Source organism: Passer domesticus, chromosome 2, assembly GCF_036417665.1.
Source record: "Passer domesticus isolate bPasDom1 chromosome 2, bPasDom1.hap1, whole genome shotgun sequence".
In the NCBI taxonomy this organism is placed as follows: Eukaryota; Metazoa; Chordata; class Aves; order Passeriformes; family Passeridae; genus Passer; species Passer domesticus.
The window spans coordinates 62655635-62670351 of NC_087475.1; the positions used below are offsets into that span (position 1 = coordinate 62655635).

Here is a 14717-nt window from a genome sequence, read left to right on the forward strand (position 1 = left end):
TGTTAGTTAAATTCCTAAGGCAAGATCCATGATGAGGAATGTTCTAGTATGCTGGTTAACTGTTTTAGCAATTGTTAAAGGTTTTATTGTCAATGTAAATTGTACTTCAGGATTTGTAACTGGAGCAGTGTTCATAAATTTTTATCTGGAAAAAAAAGTACATTTAACCATGTAGATAGAAAGTCAGTCATTTAACCAGTGGGGGTCTAAGACTCAATTAGAAGGAAAGCCATATTAAAGATTACTATATCTCTAAAATGGTCTTTGCAATATTCTTTACAATGTATTTTAAGACATGCCTAAGACTTCTTCTGGCTTTTTGAATGTTTTTGTTTAAAACAGCTTTCTATTGCCATTTAGTAACCCTTCCATGACTCCTTTTCCAGCAAGCTTCTGTGCAGCAGCCAGCCTACAAACAGCAGCACATGTCAGCACCAGAGGGATGGAGCAGGCCAGTGGTGACAGCTAAGAAAAAATTGGGATCAGGCTATATATTGCTCTGTCCACCACTAATCCAGGTCAAAAGCAGCATGAAATTTAATTTTGTAAGTCTGGAAAGAAACTTCCCCAGCTCTTGATCAATGAATCACAAAGCTACCCTAGTCTTGAAAAAGCAAGAAGAAAAAAACCCCAACACTTCAAATTAATTTAGGGTTACATTGATTTCTCCTCCATCCCTTTATGGGACCGTGTCAGCATTTATCAGATTAATGTCTGCAGATAAAATATTTCTTTTGTAGCTGCAGACCTTGTGCTTTTGTGTCGTGCTTTAAAACAGTGACATCACGTAAATCCCCCTAAAGGTGCTGATTGCAAACATGCTTAGGGCACCTGAGGTGTGACAGCCCCCTGGGCCATGGCCAACATGCTGGTGCTTCTCATTGGAGCTGCACACTGAGCCCACGGCCCCTCCATGGCACCAAGACCACCATGGGGGCACCCACAGGCTCAAGCATGATGGCAGCATCTCCACTGCCTGAGTCCCATGGCCAGATCAGAGAAATTACCCTCTGGAAACTGTAGTAAAAAAAAAATATATATGTATTCCAGTAACAATCAGTGACAAAAGCCAAGAAAGCTCTTGCTCTTTAACTAATATTCCCTTTTGATACAGAAATCAATACTGTGGTGATTAGGTGCTTTCAGAGCAACACAAAATACTTCTAAAGAAAAAAATAACACCACGTGATAAATCCTCCTCTGCTGTTCTCGGGTGAAGAGCTGAAAACCAATTTCTACGGTTCAGAAGCAAGCAGGGAAGGAAAACATCTTTCCAGATATTGGATTTATCACTTCGGTAGTACATCAATTTTATCATGTCATTCTCTTCACACTTCACATTGGTTTATACAGGTGAAAATTAGAGTTGAATCTCCCATACATAAATGTGATATTTCCTTTCTATCCAGATGTGCATGGTTGAGCTGAGCCTAGAACTGATATATGCCTGTTGCCAGAAAAAAAGTCTGACTCTCAAACTCTATCCAGTTCCCTTATTTATTAACTACCCAATATATTTTGTTATAGGCTCCAGCAATTTAAGCAAAAGCAGGTTGATTTATTCTTACTGAATTTGAAGAGGCTTAAATTGCTTTTCCTAAAATGATGCTGAAGTGGGACCCTAATTTGAGAGCTTCCTTATGAACAAATCTTGTGGTTATGTAGCCCTCCCATGATGACATTTTAGTGTAAATGGTGATGCCATTGGTCTTTTGTTCCAGGAAAAATCTCATGTGTCCATTCAAAACTGTACCACAAACAGAACAGCAGAACAACTCTGGTTTTCACATGTTTAGAAATGTTTTTAAAGCACTGTTTATCCCTCTTCCTTTTTGTTTTAAGCTTCAGATCTGCTGAGGTTCCATGCTTCTACTTTGGCCAGAGGATGCCGTGATTTACACCAAGCTGTCATCAAGCAGCACTCCCATTTTTTATGTGTAGTTATGAGTACAGCATTAACTAGACCAAACAACAAGACAGGATTGTGCATCACACACTGCATGCACTTTAGACTCCACTGATGAATAGGCAAGGCCATATTCATAATTTGTGCACGAAGAAAGAAAAAAAAAAAAGTGGGTGAGATTATAGCAATAAAAATGGAAATTAAAGGCATGAATACAGAAAATAGATTATGCTATCATTCCAGAGCAGACAGTAGAGAAGTCACAGTTGCCCATTTATGTTTTGACAGTTCATGCATCAGATGAGATTTTCAAAGAGGGGTACCACTGTTTGGGGAAGTGGAGAACAGAATAGTTGCTGCTAAGTGTGGCTTTAACAGTGCATTTATTATTTGCACAACTTGGTTTTGGATAAGCTGGCAAAAAAAGCCATTTCCCTAAGGAAAAAACCATAGAAATTCAGATCATGCAGGAAAAATGTCACAGTCAGGCATGTTATCTGTCAATTTATCTCTCTCTTACGGTGGTCCTAACCAGACACCTCAAAGGGAAATTCAAAATCCATCAGACAGAGTCTCCTAATTTCTACCAGAGTTAGACACAGGCTGACATAGCCTGCTCAGCAGCTCTTACAGTCTCCAAGAGATGAGCTGCTTAAGGCCCACATATGATACCCTGAAAGTTTCAAACATGCCCAGGATGGTTCCCAAGTGCAGGAACATGTCTGAGTCTGAATGACTGTGTGATGGAACCTGGCTCACCCCAACATGATTTTTTCCCAACCAAATGCTCTATGTGATTTGGCAGCTAGGTCAGGGACTTTTCCCAACAGGCAGCTATCCCATTTCAGGAGTTAGGACAGCTTGTCCACACAGAAACCTACTGCTGGATACCAGGAGCTCACAATGCCTGACAGCCTTCCCCATTGTGTAGAAGTTAATGTAATAGAAGCTGGTTTAGACACAGTCTTAGTTTACCTCCCAGAAACTGCTGTGTATGCTCACAGCATGCCTAAACCTTCTGAAAATTTTCTTAAATTTTAGTTTCTGACATGTCCTACAGCTTGAACTCTAAACCTAATTAGGCACTGTAAGGAAAACAAGAATTTCTATTTCATTCTTCAGTTCTGCCAGTCTTCAATTTTACTGCATATCAATTGAGCTTTGTCATAAGGAGCAGAAAAAGGTAACTTTCATGCTTCTTTTTCTGGACCACTACTTCACATAATTTAATAATATCTACTATAACTCTAAGGGCACAGTCCCAAGAATTTTAACAACCTTAATATAAGATCTTATGTGCCTTCCCCAAGTTCTCACCTGCTTTGCAATAAACTTTCTTACATTAGAAACCTACTCATTATGCAGTATCTATCTCTGCATACATATTTTTTTTCTGTATATTCTTCTATTTTTGGCTTTACACACATCTCTCTACATCAGATTTAAGTTTTCTGTGAACTATGTTTCCTTCTGGCACCAATACCACAAACTTATGGCCCTACAAGGTATAGACATTGATTACATTTTCTGTTTCAGCATTATGTCAATATAGTGGGTTGACCCAGGCTGGACACCAGGTGCCCGCCAAAGCCATGGGATTTGCTTCCCTCAGCTGGGCAGAGGAGAGGAAATGTAATGAAAGGCTTGTGGGACAAGAACAGAGAGAGATCACTCACCAATTACTGTCATGGGCAAAACAGACTCAAGTTGGGGAAATTTTATTCAACTTATCATCAGAGTAGAGCAATGAGAAATAAATCCCAAGTCTTAGAACACTTTCCTTCATTCTTCCCTTCTTCCTGGGCATAACTTTACTCTTGAATTCTCTATCTGTCCCACCTCAGTGGCACCAATGAACAGAGAATGGGGGCTGTGGTCAGTTCATCAGTGGTTGTCTCTGCTGCTGCTTCCTCCTCCTCAGAAGGACTCACACTCTTCCCTGCTCCAGAGTGAGGTCCTCCTCTGACGACTGTCCTCTATTAATTTCAACCTGAAAATTTCCCATGGGCTACCAGTCTTCAGGAACTGCTCCAGGGTGGGTGCGCACAGGGTCACAAGTCCTGCAAGCAAGCAAGCCTGTTCCAGTATGGCTCCTCTCTGCACAGGACCACAGGTGCCGCCAGGAGGCTGCTCCAGCACGGATTTCCCACAGGATCACAGCCTCCTTTGGGCATCCCTTGGCTCAAGTGTGGGCTCTTCCACATGCTGCAAGTGGATCTCTGCTTCCCCAAGGACACCCATGGGCTGCAGGGGCTTACTGCCTCCCCATGCTCTGCACCAGGGGCTGCAGGGGAATCTCAGCTCTGGTGCCTGGGGCACCTCCTGCCCGTCCTTCTCCACCAACCTCAGTGTCTGCAGGGCTGTTTCCCTCATGCAGTCTCACCACTCTCTCCATCTACAATGGTACAGGCTTTTTCCTTCCCCTTCCTAACTCTGCCATCCCAGAGGCACCACCACTGTCACTGCTGGGCTGTGGAGGGTCTGTCCTGGAGCTGGCTGGCACTGGATCTGCCGGATATGGGGGAAGCTTTGAGCAGCTTCTCACAGAACCCATCCCTGCAGACCCCTGTGAGCAAACCCATGCTGAGCAAACCAAATAAAGTCACTTTTGGACGTCTTGATGTTGATGGCCAGAAGGACTTGAAATGAGATGAATGAATGGGCCACATGGCAGCAAACACATCTCTTCGGGTTTCCCTCCAGTTGTAATTGTGATTTGCAAATTTTCTCATCTTGCTTCTCAGTCAGCTCCTTCCCAAATCACAAATGTACAGGGAGGTCACCCACAGTGAGCTGTTTGTGATGAGACATGATCAGTTAATCCTCTATTTTACCTTGTTTCCTTGTTAATTTTAAATTAATATAATTTCTTTAGTCTTCACTCACTACAGCTTATTTTTTTCCTGCTAACCTTGTGCGAGACATTTCATAAGTCCTCTGAAACCTCTTGCTAGCACATTTTCTGTGAGCATGCAAGGCACAGATGCAGGCACGATGTCTAAGACAGAGCCAACTGCATGTTTTGTGCTGGCACAAAGCACCTCTGCAACTCAGAGAGAAGGGAAATCTTGTGTGCACCTATTCAGATCTCAGTAGCCACTCCAAAAGTACATATGTGCAACATTGGCCCCCACCTGTTCTTTTTCTGACCTTCAGGTTTTTTCTGCCCATTTCTCAGTTTTTCAGAAGACAGAATTAATCTTCTGTGCTTCTCCTCATTTTCAGGGCTCTTTGAGTCTGTAGGTTGAATCCAGCTTCTGAAAGCAGAGGGAAGCAGACCAGGGCAGACCAGGTGAGAAGCTGCAGGTACTACAGAGAGCAGTGTAAACCACTTCTCTCCCTGCTGGAAACAGCCACCTGGAACCATGTTACAGCCACACAGCCTGTTTCCAGAGCTATTTCACCAGTACTTCATGTCCTCAACACACCTAGATCCTTCTGCCTCCTTCATTCTGATGAATGAGCCCCCAGCTTTTAGGAGTGTGAAGCCATGCTCCTGGGCTGAAAACTACAAACTATGCCACTCAAATTGTGCCCCATTTCTGTTACTCCCTTCCTCAAGTGCTTTCCAGGCAGTGCCCCAAGCACTCCTCATACTCATAATATATCCAAACAATGAATTGAGTCACTAAGTCAATGGGAAAGAACATTTTCCAATCCACCCAAAGCTGACAGCTTTCTTAAAATCCTCATCCAAAACCCGTTGCTTCAGTCTTCCCTTGGTTAGGATCTGCATGCTTGCAGCTATCACAGCCCTTTCACACGTGAACATACACTTAAAATCTGGCAGCATGTTGCTCTGTGCCTCAGCAGTTTGCACTAACATGTATTCTGACACTTCAGTCTTTATAGCTAATACCTCAGCTTCATCACTAATGAAAGAAAGCAAGCCTGTGGTAGATGCATCCCCAGCAGTGAAAGCTGATATTAAGAAATTGAGCTTTTCAGCAGTTGTTTATCTTCCCCCTTTCATCAATTGATCCCTGCTGATAGGGCAGAGGCAATAATGCTGGCTGTTCAGTACAAAACCAGTCTTCTTTCATAAAGCTGTGGGCATTTGTTTTAGTATACTTGTCTCTCGCACATGATTGGTCTCCTTTATAGAGTTTGATGGGACAAATTTTCAAATTTTCTGGAGGCTAGCTGTTGAAGAAACTCCTCACATCTTGACGTTTGGTCACATTGCTTTACTTTGGAGTTTAGGGCTTTGCTTAGAGCTTTTTATTATTATTTTAACAATTAATTTGTCATTCTCAATTGCATCCAAATCCAAATTGCATCCAAAAACCTCTTGGACACCCACACTGCCCACAGTCCCTTACTTACTTTACAATGTGTGCAGTGAGACCAAGCATTTGGTACTATAACTTTGGGCCTCCAATTTGCACAAAGACTTGCACAGTAAAAACAGCTGCTTTGTAAAAGGACCCTTTGAAAAACAGACTTTGACTGCTATTGCAAAACAAGAGGTTCCTGAACTGTTTTAGCTGGTAGCTAATTTGGAATTGAACACACAGGCTTGTGTCCAGCTCCAGCCAGACTGTTCCCTGCTGAAGGGCATCCCTACAGCAGGAAAAGGAGAACAAAACTGTGTCAAGGCAATTCAAATAAAAGCCTTAATCTAGCAAAATTGTTTAAACTCTGCCTTTTGAGTACGCTGTGCAGATGGCTCACTGTCAAAATCCCTATCTCCCTCCACTAGCTGAAGCAGCAACAGCCCTAAAGTACTGTTTGGGATAATGAATGTGACACTACTCCAAGATACAGGTCACAGTCCCATTTGTGTCTCGAGGCTCTAAAAATCTGCTCTGCCTTTGAATCCGTTCCGGCGGCAGGAGCTGGGCCCAGCTTTTCACTGGGACAAAAGCCTGGTTCATCCACCAGCACAGGCACAGCTCGTTGTTCTGCAGCGCCACGTGCCAGTGGCACCTCAGGGATGCTTAAAACTAATTTATCATCCAACTAGGCACAGCATGGGCTTAGCAGCAGAGAGGGCAGACGTCTGTAATCTAGTTCAGGGACCGTTTTAAAGTCGCTGCCACAGCTTAAAAGGAGAAACTGAGTAGGGAGAGATGCTTCTCCATGTTTTCAGACTTGAAGTCAGAGCACAAAAGGGCACCCAAGGCAGGTATCTAGCCCCACTGGCAGATACATTACAATCTCTTGTATATCCTCCTGAAGCCTTGCAAAATATGAAATGTAAAATCCTTCTACCTATTCTTTCTCCACACAAAATCAAGCTAGGAGAGAAATGGGGAGAAAGGAAAAGATGCAAGAAGACAGAAATGATGATCAACTCAGGGAAGGTGTGGAGGGTCCAAAGATAGGAGGTCCTAAAGCAAGGTCTGCACTTCAGACAAGTTTCATGCCTTTTTCTGAAATTGGGATGTGGGCAATTCTCCTTTATTTAAAGCTATTGTAAAACTAGCAAACTAAACATGACTTTTAGTTAAAATGATGGAGACCAAAATATTCATACACAGGAACTTCACACTTACTGGGCTCTACCTGTACAGCAATTCTTGCCAGGTGAAGGGAAAAAAAATAAAAATCTTAGTGTTTCCCACAGGAACACATATGTTTTCTGCTGGTACTGTAACATACTGCTGCAGTCGAAAGTGCTGCAAATTGATTAAAAGCGAAGGTGCGCAAGAGGCAATTTCAGCACTGTTCTTTGTATAATCCCAACAAATAATGGTACAGGTCAGCACTGGATTTGACAGGGCACTATAACTTCAGGAGATACTCATTGTAGCCCATCAGACCTACTTTATTTTGCATTTTCTAGAGTAATGTGAAATATTCTTCTCCAACCTAAGTGTATATATACACCTTGACCATTTTACAGGAAGATGGTTTAAAGCACAGTGTAATTAAATGCCACACCATTGATCTATTTTGTATACTGTGGTCTTAGATAAGGCTGTTTCTAGCTATCAAATATTTTTATGTCTTTTAGAGACAGAGGTTAAAATAGGCTTTAACATAATTGGTAGCAATGATCTGATACTTTCAGCTTAAAGGCAGCATTACTGTAGCTATAGAACAGGTGAGAACACATTTAAATGCTGAATAGAATTGGTTTGCTAACTCTTGCTCAGGTACTACAGTGTTTAAGTCACGTTATTTTTTATAAGCGTATATAAAATCATCAATGTCCAGCAAGTGGAAAACATAAAATGAAGTTTTGCCTGAGTCACATAATTTAGTAAGAATTTAAAAAAAGAAGGCAGAGATTTCTCACATCATTTATATTTGATACGAATACTATACACTGCTGTGTGGGCACTTAAAAAACAGAACTAAAAACTTCCTCATGTCTTCTTCAACAATTCTTTAAATGTAGTGTAAGAACATTTAGGTACTAGGTGTTGCAGAAAGCATCGTAGTAAAAAAATCTCTGTATTTGAACTGCATTGCTGTTCTTAGTTAGGCCTTTGCCTGAAGCCAATACAACTGTCAGCAATCACAACAGATGTGAGACAGACCTGCTGCTGGCATGCTCAACATCCCACCACAGTGTGCTGGTTCCAAGTGGAGAAAAAGGATAAGAAACTGATATAAACTTGTCAAAAAATTTAGTGGTTCATAACTCATTTTCAACCTGTGTGAGAACAACGAAAGCAAGTTGCTCTGCAGCAATCCAGTATCAAGCTATAGCTATGGATTTTTTTTTATCCTCTATGAGCAGAATTCAAAGTAACAGTTCAAGTTTAATGCCAGGAAAAGTATAGAGGCGTATACAGAGACTTAGTCTGAGGTTTTAGAAGTCTTGGTTTCATATGGAGGACAACACAGACTACCTTATTACAACAAAGATACCTTACTGGTATGATCCAATGATCCCTCACCCATTTTGTAATAAAACAATTCTTACAAATTTGAGCCCAGGCTTGACAAGTCCCTAATATGCCTCTGAAATCTTAATAACCAGCAAAAACATCATTGGTCACTGCCTCTACAGCTAACATACAAAACCTCCTGAAACTCAGCAACTGTGAAACACCCTCAGGCTGCTGCATGGGATTGATCTGCCCTGATAATTAACAGAACGTAAAATTCATCACAAAATGTCCTCTGAGTTGGAAGGGACCTACAGGAATCATCAAAGTTGGACTCCTGGACCTGCAGAGAACACCCCAGGAATCACTATATGCCTGAAAGCCTTGTCCAAATGCTTCTTGAACTCTGTCAGTCTTGACGCTCTGACCACTTCCCTGGAGAGCCTGTTCCAGTGCCCAACCATCCTCTGGGTGAAGAATGTTTTCCTGACATCCAACCTAAACCTCCCATCTCAGCTTCATGCTGTTTCCTCTGGTCCTGTCACTGGTCAGCAGAGAGATCAGTGCCTGCCCAGCCTCTTCCCCCTGTGAGGATGTGGAATATCACAATGAGGTCTCTGCTCTCCTCCAGGCTGAATGGACAGTGACCTCAGCTGCTCCTCCTATGGCATCCCCCCAGGGCCCTTCACTAGCCTCACTATCCTCATTTTGGACACTTTTTAATAATTTAATGTGTTGTTTATATTGTGGCACCCAAAACTGCCCCTCATCCAGGCACTCAGGATGAGGCTGCCCCAGCTCAGAGCAGAGCAGGACAATCCCCTCCCTGGCCTGGCTGGCCATGCTGTGCCTGATGCCCCCAGGACAGGGTTGGCCCTCTGGGCTGCCAGGGCACTCCTGACTCACCATCAACCAGGGGCCCCAGGACCCCTTCCATGGGGCTCTCATTCCCCAGTCTGTCCATGCAGCCACACAAAGCCCTGCTGGCTGTGACCAACAACTGCGCTCCTCTTCAGATGCTTTTCAACATGCACCAGTCAGTCCTTTTTGAAAGCAGGCAGCATGTCCAAAATGCAGTTAGTCTCATAAGTATAGACACCTAAACTTGGTCATAAATAATTTCTTCAAGTGTTTGTTGGTTTTTTGTTTGGTTTATTTTTTTAAAACTTTCTCTTTAATCAACAAAAAAAAAAAAGGAGCCTTAACTGACTGGACTAGGTTTTGTGTCCAGAAGAAATTAAAGGAAATTTCCTTTACATTAAAGGAAACCTACGTTAAAGACAGAAAAGAGCTAGTTTTATCCAAATCCACACCAGAGGCTACTACAAGAAAGGGACTTGGAAACAAGAAGGCAAACAGACTCACAGCTATTTAACAAATTTCAGAAGTGTACTGAGGGACCAAGGTGGTAGTGCAAATACCCATTCATAGTAAGGAAAATGATACACCGATGGTTTTCCTCAGTTTAATATCATTTGATGTTATAAACTGCTAAACCCAGACATCTTCACATTATTACACTTGATGCACCATAAAACAGGTTTATGTTACAGTGTAAGGTTCAATATTACAAAAACTGCAGAGACCTCCACGCAGAAGTCTTAATTTTTCACTCCTATTCACAACAAAACCAATACTCTTAACTGTGTACAAATGGAGTATTTCCTTTCATCTTCTAGAGCCGCTTTACAACCACCAGTTCTAAACAGCAACACCAACACTGGTTAGTGAGAAATCAACTCAAAATCAAGGAAGTGCCACTGCAGCCATTTCCTCAAGTCACACACACTTCCTGCTGGAGAGCTGGCTGTGGAATTTTGCTGTCCTCTGTCTTTTCCTGCCCGGGAACTTGGCACACAGTCTTTCGTTTGAATAACCGTAGACTCAACCGTAACAAGTCGCTGTCCATAGCTGCGGAATTTGTGTAAGTTTGTTTTGTTGCACCCTGTTGAAATTGAAAATGGAATTAAAAAAACCCAAAGAACTGAAAACAATGTCTTTTAACATGTAAGCTGAGAAATTAGCCTCAAGTACTCTCAGTAATTACAGGTTTAATCATACTAATCATACCTCTAGAAAAGACTTGGAGAATTAATAATTTTTCTATTAGCATACAAAACCATAAAACCCACTGCAGAAGTTTTAATTTTGACTTGGATTCTTACAATTCTTATAAGAGCACATGGAATCTTAAGCAAAAAAGTTATTCAACAGTTACCTATGAAATAATATTTGACCTAATTATTTTTATTATGTATTCTCTAAATATAGAAAATGTAACTCCAGAATTTAAACATCAAAATGACAAGAAACGCAAACTAGCTCTAGTCTCAAATTTAAATTAATCTCTCATTTCACATAAAAAACAAAATACCCTACAACCTCTCTAAATAAAAGTCAGTTTATTATTTAAAGGACCAGATTTACTTCAGAACAACAAACACAAAAATTATCTTCCAGAGAAAAGCTCTGCTTAGGGGCATCTGTGTTCCCACACTTTGACCCAGCACTGTAAGCAGACCACTTGCCTTTTCATTCTTCATGAGCTGCTTCCGAATTGCAGAATCCCTGCGGAAGCACAGCGCTTTGCAGCAAGGACCCAGATTGCTGAGCAGACCTGCTCTCTCTTCTTTTCGCCGAAGTGCAGCCATGTTCAGTGCTCCCAGTTCGTGTTCAAAAAGGTTTTCTGCATCTAGAAAGAATTGAGATTTGCAGAGATCAATATACACATGGTATTTTTGAAAGCACCATACAGTCATATGAATTTTCTTAACATTTTATTATTTGTCTGCCTTCTAAACAATATCAAGGTTTGGAAAAGAAAAAGAGTATTTGAGTTTATAAAATAACATGAATAAATCCTTCACCATTGAAAGGGAAGGATGGATACCCTTTTATTTAGTTTCAGCAATGGAAAGCAGTATTGAGACAGCAATCATTGGGAAGCCTAAAAATCAAGTGACAGCTTTGGACAGACGACAGGGTATGATTTATGGTCAGACATGTGACGGACAAAAGGTGTTTGTTACCACTTGCATTAATCATAAAGTAGCCCAAGTTTCACTTCTTTGCAAGACATCAGATGTCTTGTCAGTGCTAGTGCCAACACTGTTTTTGTATGGCTAAGCAAAAGTGAAATACAACTATCTAGAATAATTTTTTCATTTGTGGTGGATGAACCTGGAGAACTAGGAAGGATTACCCCTTCCTATTGGCTCACCTAAAGCATTTAACAGAACTCAAGGTGACAGGACCAGTCCTCCAACACATTTACCAGAAGAAACAGTGTGCAGAAAGAACACTTTTCTAAAAGATGGTGGTGAATCTTGCTCTGCAACAAATCTGTTTCTATGAAATGCAAAGACAAAAAGAGTGCACAGGGCTGGACCAGAGCTCATTGATTTACAGCCCTTTTACAGTAAATAGGAAGATTATCATGTAATAGACAAAAAGCTGGAAAGGTATGTGGCTGAGTCCAATCCAGCTGCCTCTAAAAGTAAAGCTGGGTGTTTAGCAGAGAATTTAACACCTCACTCAAGATGTGAAGAACCCTGGGGGAAATACAGCAAAGTAAAAAAAAAAAAAAAAAAAAAAGGCAAAAGCAAAGACTGTTTCAGCAGTTTGGCAGTATGAACACAGAAGAGGACAAAGATGCATTTTTCAAACCACTCAGAACGTGATGAAACTCAGTAGTTTTTAAATAAGGTGAAAAGAAACAAAGTTACATGAAATGAAGGGCAGGTTAAAGAGAACTGCACTGAAGTCAAAGACAACCTCAATGGACAATCAAAAAATGGAAATAAGTGGCAAGACATAAAAAGGCCACTTCAAAGGTAACATGGACAGCTTGCAGAGTTTTCTCAGATTCCAGGTGCTTGCTGAGCATATCTGGCAAGTAAGCATGTCCATATCCTTAGAGGAACAATTGCATATAATAGAGGGCAAGTCAGCTAAAAATCTCAATACCATCACATCACATACTACAGATTTTTGCTTCCAAAGAAAAAATAATTTAAAAAGCACACCCTGAAACAAGGTATAATTTCCCTACTTTCTGCATTTAATAGTATTACCAGAAACATTTCAATTTGTCCCTCAACAAGAACAAATATGGGAACACTAACCTCAGGAATAAGACAGGGAGACAAATTATACAACCATGAAGTCCAGAGTGAAAATGCTGCATTTTCACTGTTACACACACTGAGCACACCTAGCTCAGATTCATTCAGTTTTCAGGCAACCGTATTTGTGCCTTTCTTTAGACTACATGTGCTGTGGCTGTGTAATCTCTATACAGAGAACATTCACCTGGCAGACTGCAAAGGAAGTGCATACACTTGAAAGCCTACTGGCAGTGTAGGAACTCTGATGTGTGAGAGACTGCACACACACACACCAAAGGAAAATCAAGAGAGGCACTTCAAATTCCCCATCCTCTCCAGAGCAAGGTTCTGCAGAATCCAAGTACACTTAAGACAGTCCAAAGGCAGTGCTGGAGAGCCTCCTATCACACTAAGGACTTCTAGGGAAGCATGCAAAGATTGCTGAGATTAGTTCAGGTATCATTTTAAACAGCCAGGTGGAGTGATCCTACAGTGCAATTGCTGTTGCAAGGAATCCCTGGTAAGAACTGTTGAAGTATACAGCAAAATGAAAGCTTACAGGGAGAGAGACACAGTTCATACCTCGACTGTATCAGTTTGCATGCTCAGGCAGACTCAGTATTTTATTTGACTCAAAAAAAAAAAAGCAGGAGCAGTAGTAACAGCTCACGATTCATACATGTAAACAACTTAAATGGCTCAAGCAAACAGTGACATTGATGGAGATTAGCACAGCTAAAAGTTTTGGATTTTTTTTTTCCTTCCAATTATCTGAGACTGTGAGGTTCTCAGAACTAAGACAACTGCATAAAGAATAATGTAAAGTGAAAGGCATTGTTTCAAATTAAGAACTAGAATTTACAGAGTAAAAAAAACCATGAGCTCCACAGATACTATTATTACAAGCCACAATTTTCTAACATTTAGATCCTGCCATAATTTGCACAGAGGTCTTAGAGAAAGCAAACATTTCATAGTCCCTAAAGAACCATTCTATCATGCAAGTTGTTGCAAGCAGCTCAACTGGTTCCTGAGATGTAAAAGAGAAAAATTAGTATTCCTTTTCATGGAAAAGCCCTGTTAATTCTTAGAACTGTAGGAAACAGCACTAGTACAATTGATGCCTATCCCATTTGTCATGCATGCCTTATGACATACACTCTGGTCAAATTCCAAACCTGTAAATTATTGTATTTCCCACTTTTAGTAGAGGTATAATATACGTATTTAACTTAGCACCTTCCTTCTGATCCAAAACCCCTATCTATGAATTCTAGAAAGGATTCTTAGAATGAAAATAAGAAATCTTGTTTCTTTCTTGAAATACTACTACTATGTAATAATACAGTTCACTGGAAAAGATACTTAGCTCTCTAAGAAACTGCTAATACATTTTAGACTAGGAAAGCATTAATGGTCTCACAAAAAGAATATTCCACTAAGATAAAAGCAATTTTGTTTTGTTTATTAGTCTAGACCTCCTCACCATTGCTGGAATCAAAACACTAATCTGACTAACATGCTGCTGTATTACATTTCTGTAATTTTCACACAATATTCACGATACACTTCATGTGGTCTTTGAAACCTAAAAAAATGAACTAATGCACATTTCATAAGGACTTTTTCACTACACAAAAAAGACAGTTTAATCCCTGCAAAAGTTACCTTTAGGTTTTTCTAACACTCTCTGGCACGTCTCTTTTATTTTGGTGAAGAGCTCTGGTCCCGCCAATCGCTTGGAAATGCCGACTCTCAACATAACAGCACCTGGTGTGAATTTTAAGAGCGCAGCCCCAGGCTCACGTGGCTCTTTTGGCTGCTTTGGCATAAGACTGGACCAGTCCACATCTATGACATCCACTGGATCTGCAAAAACATTGACAGAGAATGAGTTATCACATCACCACCCCTTACTACAGC

The 14717-nt window shown here is 41.0% G+C and overlaps 1 protein-coding gene across 3 annotated transcripts in view; it reads right to left on the reverse strand.

Moving 5' to 3' along the window:
- Positions 1–10139: 10139 nt before the first annotated feature.
- Positions 10140–14717, reverse strand: part of ZC3H13 (zinc finger CCCH-type containing 13) — a 44511-nt gene continuing 39933 nt past the window's right edge. For all 3 annotated transcript variants that reach the window (XM_064408748.1, XM_064408749.1, XM_064408747.1), the window contains exons 18-20: positions 14463–14663; positions 11217–11380; positions 10140–10633 (exon numbers count right to left, since the gene is read on the reverse strand). In XM_064408748.1, the coding sequence (XP_064264818.1) occupies positions 10463–10633; positions 11217–11380; positions 14463–14663 (536 nt within the window). In that variant the 3' untranslated portion in view covers positions 10140–10462. The remainder of the gene's footprint in view (positions 10634–11216; positions 11381–14462; positions 14664–14717) is intronic.